The 11280-nt window shown below is 33.3% G+C and overlaps 1 protein-coding gene across 1 annotated transcript; it reads left to right on the top strand.

The window, feature by feature from the left end:
* Positions 1 to 6819: 6819 nt before the first annotated feature.
* Positions 6820 to 9598, top strand: LOC145099042 (receptor-like protein kinase HERK 1). Its single transcript, XM_079036628.1, has 2 exons — positions 6820 to 7470; positions 9377 to 9598. The coding sequence occupies exons 1-2, from the start codon at positions 6820 to 6822 to the stop codon at positions 9596 to 9598; spliced, it is 873 nt and encodes a 290-aa protein (XP_078892754.1).
* The last annotated feature ends 1682 nt before the right edge of the window (positions 9599 to 11280 follow it).

An 11280-nucleotide genomic window follows, 5' to 3' on the forward strand; every position in this document is an offset into this window, starting at 1 on the left:
CCTTAGAATTTCCTAATACGTGGAAACTGATATAAGTATGTAATAGCTTTTGTAATGCTCGTTTATATAATGTTAAAGAAAAGCATTGCCATTTTAGAAAACCTCATAATTTCTTTTACATAATTAAGTTTGTAATGAAAATAAAAAATTATAAGAATTAGAGTACATATCCAAGATAACTTGGAACGTGAATCCAGTGCAAAAATACAGTATCTACATGATTTTCAAATAATTCCATGTATGTCTCAATTAGGCTAATCCCATTATCAGTTATTTGCACTCTTTCTTCTATTGTTGCACTTATCCTTTGTGCTTCTTTGATGATGTCCATTGTGTTCACAAACCGGCATATATCATCAGACATCATAATGAGGAGCATTTTCATGTTAAACAATTCTAGTTTACTATGCTCCTCGACCCAAGAAGGAAGTAATGAGATTTCCAGTATTACCATTCATTTTTTCGCACATTGATAATGTTGAATCATTTTCTAACGTAGTTGTATTGACAAGACATTTTTGCTCGCCATCAAGGCGTAGTATTTCATATTCTATTGGCAATGTATCATAATCAATCGAGTCACTGGATGTTGGAGACTAAAATTCAAATATATTAAAATACACATTCAATAAAGGGAAAGTTCCAAAATTAATGCCAAGTTGCATAACAATATTCATAACAAAAAAAATTATAAGGTCCCAACTAGTATAAAATTACAGGTATTTGTAAGCTTATTGGGGTCCTATATTTCGAAGTTCTACCTGCTTTCAATCTAAGTTTTAACGTTTTTTCTAATTTCTTTCTTAATTTTATAGTTGTCCATCGTGGTTTACTGTTTTTTCCTACATTTTATTTTTTATCTGAAAGAAACATTCCAACATCATTTAAATATATTAACATGCGGTATCTGGTGTTGCCCTCCCTCCTTAAAGTCGAGGGTTCAAGTCCCTTGAGGGACATAGGTGGAGAATTAGGAGTAATGTAGAAGTAAAATAGATTTTCCGTTCCAAAAAAAATACATTATATTCATAACAAAACTTTGGAATTTAGTTTTACCTTTATCGGACGTAATTTTGTAATCTCCTCTAAATGGAATACAATTTGTTCGTCTGTAAAACCCATTTTTTAACAACATCTAGAGAAATTGATCTTCAGACTAATACGAGTTCGGTTTAATGCAAATAAATATTAAAAATAATTTCACAATATCATAAACAATACTAAACAAATATTGAAATGTTATTCCAGGGTGTCATTTCGAAACAATAGCATTTTCAGACACTGGTTCTTCGTATTTCATGCTACATACTTTGTATTCTGGAGTGCATATACTATTCAAGAATGACTTGTAATGGCTAATGTAGAATTTTTTCCTCACTACAAAATGGTGTTACTCAGATTTCATGGTACTTATACGGTTCTTTTATATCTAAAACTAAAAATAGTACAAAAACTACATATTGCGGACTTGTTCTTCGAATTACGGACATGGTCTACACATTTCGGAATACAAAAAAGTTATTTGTAAAGCAAGATGCAAGTATAAGAGTATAAATCACCTGATTTTTTGAATTCATGGTCAATAAGCTTAAAAAAATTACCCATATGGTGGTAAGAAGAACTTCAGAATTCCAATTTTCGGAATGCTTATTCTGATTATCTTGGTGTGGGCCCCATATATATATATATATATATATATATATATATATATATATATATATATATATATATATAGGGATGAAAGTGGGTCCAAACCAAGACCGGATGGACCCGGACCTGAAAAACCAAGAACCGGTTAACAAGATTTTGTAGAATCGGAAACCATATTGGTATATAGAAACCGGTTCCATTCGGTTTCAGGTACGGTACCAGGTAAAGTGGTCTCGAACCGAAAACCCGGAAACATTAAAGTGGGTAGGTTGAAACCGTATAAAGTGGGTTTAGAACCGGAAAACCAAAAAACCGAAATTTTTTAGTAATTACTTAGTACTTAGTGCGTTGAACTTTAAAAATGAAACTAAAATTGACAAAATTATAGTCAAAAATCACGCACAAACTCAAAACTACACTCTAGAAAAAACCATATGTCAATTTGACTTTAAACGAATGAGATATGCATGTGTTAACGTTTTCAATGAATTAAAAGTACAAAAACAAATAGCTGAAAAGTTGAAAATTTTAAGCTTTGATATCCTGACTTCGGGGAACTGTATGTTATTGAATATTTAAACAAAAAGAACAACATTATAGTCTAAAATCATGTACAACTTTAAACTACAAGTTGGAAAAAACCAAATGTCAATCCGACTTCAAATGAATTAGATATGTATGCTTTAAAATATTCACTGAATACCAAGAAGCTGAAAAAACTAAAAATTTCCAACATTTAATATATCGTTAATAGGAACTCAACGGTAAAAAGACAGACGAAACAGAGTCCGTATGTAGAAGTTATGAATTTTACGCGGACATTTAACAATATAATCTTCTCGTACTGTTAAACTTAGGATCGATCGAGAATGAGCCGACGGAGTCAAAATGAAAGTTGTGGATCTTATTTTTACCTACACGTGGATATAAAGAACGTCAAAAATAGAGCTCATATGTGAAAGTTACGGATTTTAGAAGTCGGAAGTGTGTTGTGCGAAAATGGGTGATGTGGCACAATCTTGGCCATTCCTTTCTCCGCAAGTCTTGCCACCAGATGGTGACATGTGGCACCAAGTTCAGCCATATTTCACCCTATAAATAGAACCTCTCCCACCCTCATTTTTTTCATACCTTTCCCATTCTTTCTTCTCTTTAGTCTCTCTCTATATATATAACCTCTCTCTAGCCCCAAACCCCCCCCCCCCCCTCGCCCCAAAACCCCCCGAAAAGCCTAGGGAACCTCCTTACCACGAGGTAGAAGACCCAAAGTGCTCGACGGCTCTGGTAAGAAGAGCTTTTCGGCTCGGGAATGCTGCTCCAAGCAAAGCCCGGTTTTCTATAAAAACCACTGTAAGTTAGCTACGCCTACACTGTTTTTAATATATCGTTTATTTAATTATAGTAACATTATTAGGAACTTATAATAAATACTCGGGCATTGTTTAACGCCTATATACTAGTAATAATAGCTAGACTATAAATTAGTCTCGGCGAATAATAGACTAAACTCTACTGGTAATAATACTAGGTTTCAAAGAAGCAAAACGTTGTCTAAGTTCGGATTCACCACCTTTTCAAGTGAGTGCATGGTCCATTTCATCTTACACATAGATATGAAGTATTTTATATAAACTACGTGTTATGTGTGCATATTATCTGTATACTTGCAATCTATGCTGGATGGACGATTTTATACAAGTTTTATATGATTTAAACTTTATATGTATTTATATCTACGTAATATGTTGGGTAAAACATTGGTAGATGAAATATGAGTTGGATGATGAGTTGAGAGGTGATATAGACCATGAGGTAAGGGTGAGAGGTGGACGATGTGAGAAGCCTTGTTCCCAAATGTTGGCACCGTCATCTAGTAGAGTATGGATGACAACCACGGACTATTCTAGATAGTCTGGTGGAACACTAGCAGGCTCGCAACCTGTAGGTGTTGTGAACGATATGTTCACCGGTGTACTCTAAAAACCCATTGACATGTATTGCGAGTGGACTTTCAAAAACGACATTGTCAATAAACGAGATAACCTAGCAGCTGTGCTCGAAGGACAATACCGGAAGCTACGCCTCACATAGAATGTCACAATTCTGGCAGCTGCACCTAAGTGATAGAACTAGCAGTTGTGCTTGACAACTGTGTCATTGACAACGATGGACTTCATACCTATTCCTTACGATAATCCTTATAAGAATGAATGAATGAGAAATAGCTGATTTTTAGGGTAGATCCTTAAGAGTAAAGTAGATAATGGGGATGGGTAATTGGGTTAACTATTTGATGATTAAACATAATAAGTATATTATTGTGGGTTGAAAACCCTATGTACTCATCAGGTTTCCCAACCTGACCCACTCAGTTTATTTATATCACAGGTGTTGATATGAAGTCACATTACACTGAGAAATTAAGGAGATATAAATCACTAGTGGTAATGAATGTAAGTTCTTATTATACTCATGTTTCTGTATTGGCGATGACATCCAAAATGTTTTAAAATGAATAAAAACACTTTTCTTCGGAAATGCCCTAATAATGTATTTATCATGTTTCACTGGGAACAAATTCCGCACATTTTTATTAAAAAGATGTACTCTAATTTTTATAAAGCATAAACAATACTAAACAAATATTGAAATGTTATTCCAGAGTGTCATTTCAAAACAATAGCATTTCAGACACTGGTTCGTCGTATTTCATGCTACGTACTTTGTATTCTGGAGTGCATATACTATTCAAGAATGACTTGTAATGGCTAATGTAGAGTTTTTTCCTCACTACAAAATGGTTTTACTCACATTTCATGGTACTTATACGTTTCTTATATATCTAAAACTAAAAATAGTACAAAAACTACATATTCCGGACTTGTTCTTTGAATTGCGAAAATGGTCTACACATTTCGAAATAAAAAAAGTTATTTGTAAAGCAAGATGCAAGTATAAGAGTATAAATCACCTGATTTTTGAATTCATTGTCAATAAGCTTAAAAAATTACGTCTACGGTGGTAAGAACTTCAGAATTCCAATTTTCGGAATGCTTATTCTGATTATCTTGATGACGGCCCCATATATATATATAGGTATGAAAATGGGTCCAAACCAAGACCGGATGGACCCGGACCTGAAAAACCAAGAACCGGTTAACAAGATTTTGTAGAATTGGAAACCAGACCGGTATATAGAAACCGGTTCCATTCGGTTTCAGGTACGGTACCAGGTAAAGTAGGTCTCGAACCAAAAAACTCGGAAACATTAAAGCGGGTAGGTTGAAACCGTATAAAGTGGGTTTAGAACCGGAAAACCTGAAAACCGAATTTTTTTAGTAATTACTTAGTATTAGTGCGTTGAACTTTAAAAATGAAACTAAAATTGACAAAATTATAGTCTGAAATCACGCACAAACTCAAAACTACACTCTAGAAAAAACCATATGTCAATTTGACTTTAAACGAATGAGATATGCATGTGTTAACGTTTTCATTGAATTAAAAGTATAAAAACAAATAGCTGAAAAGTTGAAAATTTTAAGCTTTGATATCCTGACTTCGTGGAACTGTAAGTTATTGAATATTTAAACAAAAAGAACAACATTATAGTCTAAAATCATGTACAACTTTAAACAAGTTGGAAAAAACCGAATGTCAATCCGACTTCAAATGAATTAGATATGTATGCTTTAAAATATTCACAGAATACCAAAAAGCTGAAAAAACTAAAAATTTCCAACTTTGATATTTCAATTTTGGGGGACTGTAAGTTAATGAATATGAAACTTAAAATGACAAAGTTATAGTCTAAAATCATGTATAAACTCTAAACTACATGTTGGAAAAAAACCGTATGTCAATCCGACTTGAAACGAATGTAATATTAATGTTTTAAATGTTTCACAGAAACTAGTTCTAGCCCCTAAAAGTAGTTCTGATTCCTAATACCGGTTCCGGTTCTATAACCCGGTTTGCTTGGTACCGATGGACCAAAATCTAGATTACCCAAAACCCAGATAAAACCAAATTTTAAACCCGTAACCAGAACAGATTCAATACATTCCGGTTCTAGTTCAGTTTTCCGGTTATAAATCCCATCCCTACCTATATATATATATATATATATATATATATATATATATATATATATATATATATATATATATATATATATATATATATATATATATATATATATATATATATATATATATATATATATAGCATTAAGCTACACTAATAGGCTTGGTTTGTTTTGGTTTGGCCCTGAATGGCCATTCAATTGTTATTACTTTGAAAAAAATGATTATTTTCATTGATAGTTAAAAAAAAAAAAAAATAGATTACTCAATTTTCCATTTATTAAATTTGGTTCTTAATTTTACGCTCCAATCGATAAGTTGTAAGATATCTTTGATAATTGGAATTTATTAAAATGCATAACCGATGATTGATGAATTGACTGAGTCAAATGATTTTATTTTTATAAATTGTCAAGTTGATTTCACTTCATACATTCAATTACTTTCGTAATGAGCTTTTATTTCTTTGTACTGTCATAACAAATGGAAGATTGATATTGCACCTACTACCTTTTGGAATTTATTATATTATGATCTTGATTTAGGTTTTTCGTTTTATTTTTGTAGAATGCGTGTTTCACAAAATGCCAAAATTCCTGTTTCGATTCAAGTTTTCCTTATAGATAGAGGAAAATGATAAATATAATGTCTATTTATTGATTTTTTTTTTGTCTATTTTGACATAATGAAAATTTGCTTTAAATTTAAATATTTGCTGTTACTTATTTTTCTAATGCTAGAGATAGGTGCCCAGTAATCCAATATGCTCTAATATAATCCGCCTTGCTTATAAAAACCACATTGACATTCATCTTGAGAGGATTGGTTTTGGTTAATCGATCATTTATGGCATTCATAGTTAGTGACTATTTCAAACTAGGGTTGACAAAAAAAATTAATTATTTCCAAAAGTTCACCACAGTTGACTCAAGGTTCTTCGGTATGCTCTCACCACAATCTTTTACGATAAATACATCATCATGGTACTTGAGAAAAATGTATCGCTAGCTTCTTCCATTCACTCCCATCGTTATTGCTACAAACATTAAACTTTTCTTTGACAATTTAAGTCGATTACTAAAGCATGTCCTCATCTTTCATGAGAGAGTTTGCACACCTCCAAATTCCACTAGAATCCATTATATGTGCCACTAACAACTTTGCTAACAGCAACTTCATTGCGAAAGGTGCATATGGTAAAGTATACAAAGGAGATTTCTCAAGCTCGGAGGGTCCAACCATCAGTGCTGTAAAGCGCTGGAATCCTTTGAATGAAGAGGGAGGTCCGGAGTTTGGAAGGGAGATCATGTTGCTTTCCGAAAATATACATGAAAATCTCATCACACTCTTAGGATTCTGTGATGAGAAGAAGGAAAGAATCCTTGTGTATGAGTATGCACCTAATAAAAGCCTCGACTTTCATCTAGAAGACCCCAAATTGACGTGGGTTCGACGTCTCAAGATATGTCTTGAGACTGCACGTGGTTTGCAGTATCTTCACAATCCCAAGGAAGCCCAACGTGTCCTGCATTGTGATATCAAAAGTGCCAATATATTGTTGGACGAAAACTGGAAAGCCAAAGTTTCAGATTTTGGCTTCTCCAAATATGGCCCTGCCACAGTATTCCGTTCGTATCTTATCACTGAAGCCAAAGGCACATTAGGATATGTTGATCCCGCCTTTTTGGAGACGTTGATATACACAAAAGAATCGGACGTCTACTCCTTCGGGGTGGTACTATTCCAAGTTTTATGCTCAAGGGTTTGTGTTGATTTTAGTTGAGATGATGCGCACCGATGCCTAGTTGCATGGGTAAAGAAGTCATCAAAAGAAGAAATTCGAGATACAATTATTGATTCTAATCTAAGGCAACAAATGAAACATCATTCTTTTGATAAGTTCTTAAAACTAGCATTACAATGCGTGGAAAAAGAGCCCAGACCAGTGGCGGATCCTAAGAGGGGCTAGGGGGGCCATGGCCTCCCCGGTTTTAAGGTTCCTAATACCTTATATCTTTATAGTTTTTTATAAAATAAATTAAATAATCATTATATTTGTTAAATTGGCCCCCTCTGTTTTGAGTTATAAAATTTTGATATCAACTAACAAAATCATCCGAAAATCACTGATTAAATCAAAAATAGAATAAAAAATAAAATAACTGATAGAATCAAAAGAAACCGTATCAAATTAGGAAACTAATCAAACTAAGAAACTATCTTTTAAACTCTATAAAACAAAACCAAAAGTACAAAATTATTAACTCAAGATTTTGACTCTAAGAAAACAATAAAGATCCAGAAACTTCAAAACCGGAAACATCAAAATATCACCGGAATAACGCTATCTCCCACTGCCTGTCGATAAACTGCAACTCCCCATCGGTCTCTGTCGCCACACCTCGGACTATCGATTCTCCTTCGTCGGATTGTAGCTTCTCCACCTTGCTCTCTTTTCTCCGTCGTGCGGTATGCTCACTGCCGGCGAACGCTCTCCATTTCCGATCTCCTCTCCACAAGAGAAATCTACCGGTATTTTTTCCTCTCTCTGTAACTCTCTTGACTCTTTTGTTTCTCTTGCTTTTATGTATGAGTCTATTACTCTGGAACTTGAAACGATGGTAGAGTGTAAACAGACATATGGTACACATATTAGCTGACAAAGTGACAAGTCTTTACCATATCAATGATAACATTTACTTTAACATTTACTTTGAATTTATTGATATTATTTATTGATTTTCTATTATATAAAGTTTTTTGTAAATTAACACTAAACACACGAATTGTATAATAGAATTAATTAAAATCACAATATACTTTTTATTTTGGTTTTAATATTATCATAGAAAAAATTTAATAACTTGTATTTTTATACAAAATGTAGTTGTTTGCTATATATATTTGTTGGTTGTGATTATATTTTAGTATTATATTTTATTATTTAGTAACCGTTAGTTAATTGTTTTATATATATATATATATATATATATATATATATATATATATATATATATATATATATATATATATATATATATATATCAACATGAAAAAACAATCGATTATTAATAAGTTGTGTATAAAAAATGTTAATTTTATTTAAGGTTCTAAAAAACTATCATATATTATATATTGTTTTGTATGAAAATATCCAACTTTTAGTGTTTCTATTCAAACAAATTAATCTAAAAACAATTATGCAAGATTTCAAAAAATGAAAAAATCATCAAGTTCGTTCCACTTTGAAGAGCAATATAAAATTATATGTTATTAACAAATTTTGATGTTATAATTTTGAGCCAATTTTTTTTGTTTATATAGTTGTGTTTTGAAATTTTAATTTCGGCCCCTAATAATAATGTTTGTGTTCCGCCCCTGGCCCAGACGTCGCCCGTCAATGGATATCATTGTGGGAAAGCTTGAATCTGCACTCAAATCTCAAGTATGTTCTTTTACTCTTTTCATTGGATTTATATATGGAAGAAACCAACAAACGTGACAAATATAATTGAAATAATATCCTTGGAAACAACAATGCAAATACTTCAAATGGATTAATGTCAACATGTGTCTAGAAGTTTGTTTTAATAATGTAATTAATTATATCATAACAAGATTTTCTTTGCTGGTAATTTTAGGAAAAATTTGTGAAGTTCAAAAAAGCATCAGGTATCATGTTGGACATTGTTGCAGCCTCCCTGATACGGATATCTCCAGAAGCTTCTCGAGTCCCTTTAATGTTGAAGTCAGCGTTGTCGGAGGATAGGCCCTTTGGGATCACCTGCAAAAACCTTATCCGAACTTTCCATGGTTCTAAACAAATTTCTCCTAAAGATGAATCCAGCCATCCGGAACCTTAACACGATGGATGCGTATCATCCGAAAGTTTCCTATGCGTCTGACATGGTTTTCAACACCGGACTGTACTGGACTAGTCGGTTCAACCAATTCAACCAGCAACCGGTCAGATTACGTGTTTTAACGCATAAGAATTGTTTGCAGGCCAACCACCAAACACCATCGATCGGTTCATTAAAAAACCGGACCTGAACCAGTATGATAAACCCATAAAAAAGTTAGAAAATTTATTTATTTTAATTTGAAAAGTTAGAAAGTTTATATATGTATCCCAAAATTGAGGGGACACTTTTTTTAGGTATATATTGTAAGGAACGGATGTTGGGACACTTTGTTTTAGGTATATGTTGTAAGGAAAGGAGTTATAAGATTCGAAAACGGGGTAAACTGAATCTGAGGTACATAGCACCATTCGAAATCCCCGACATGATAGGTCCAGTTGCATAAAGAATTATTTAACCCCAAGAGCTAAATAACGTGTATGATTTCTTACATGTGTCTAAGCTTAAAAAGTGTCTTTTCGATGATACACTTATCATTCCGCTTGGTGAAATTCAGATTAATCATGAACTAAACTTCGTCGTAGAGCCATTCAAAATCATGGATAGAGAGGTCAAACGACTCAAGCAGAGTCGGATTCATATAGTCAAAGTACGATTTAACTCTATGCGAGGACCAGAGTACACATGCAAACGAGAGGAGGAAATGAAGTACAAGTACCCTCACTTGTTCAAAGGAATCCGGACGATAAGGTAAAATTTTGGGATACAAATTTCCTAAACAGGGGGAGACTGTGATAACTGAGAGGATTCCGTCACTAATTAATCACCATTTTGAACGTGTAGGAAAATAGATGAAACAGCTTAATATTGTAATATTTGATTTTTGAGATAATAAAGATCAAAGGTGATGTAATATTTGTTGTCAAACGATGGTTAAGGCTAAAAATTAAGTGTCCACAAAGTTGTATCGTCTTCTAAGTTGGTTAACATACTTGGAAAGTACTCGTTAACCTGATCTCAAGGATATAAGATTTGTAAAAATCTCACTCAAAAGGAAAGAGTTATAGATTTTATAAAAATAAAAACCAACCGCGTAATTAAAATTAATTACGTCGAAAGGGTACTTAGAGATTGGTTGAGTTTTGACTAAAAGTGAAAAACGGAGATTTGCACTACTCCTTAACCTAAAAACTTTAAGACAAAGAATGTCGAAAACGGGATCCATATGAGAGAGATATGATTTTTGTAAAATCATTTATTTTTAACCCCGTTAGGCACAAAAATAAAAGTCAAAACTAGTTAAAACACCCTAAAGGAGACTTATAGTACTCCTTGAGATCATTTTATATATACAGAGAGGGCTTAGATCGAAACTTGCATGAAGAAGTTATGATTTTTCAAAATCACTTCATGTGTGTGAAGTGCGTGTCTCTGCACGCTGCGCACCTGACACCAGATTCGAGTAGATTGCAAGTAACGTGGCCAATTGGGGTGGCGATACGTAGCCTTCTCTGGATGGAGCCACAATGATCATGCATGACGCGCATAGATATTTGTGACGCCCGCACCCAAATTCTATGCCTATAAATAGAATGCTAGGCAGAACCCATTCTGCATACTATCCGTTCTCTCACTCTCCCTCTCCTCAAAGTAGTTGCCCTTGGAGCGGTCGTCGGAGTCCC

This window comes from Lactuca serriola, chromosome 4, assembly GCF_051521515.1.
Source record: "Lactuca serriola cultivar US96UC23 chromosome 4, Lser_US96UC23_V15, whole genome shotgun sequence".
NCBI lineage: Eukaryota > Viridiplantae > Streptophyta > Magnoliopsida > Asterales > Asteraceae > Lactuca > Lactuca serriola.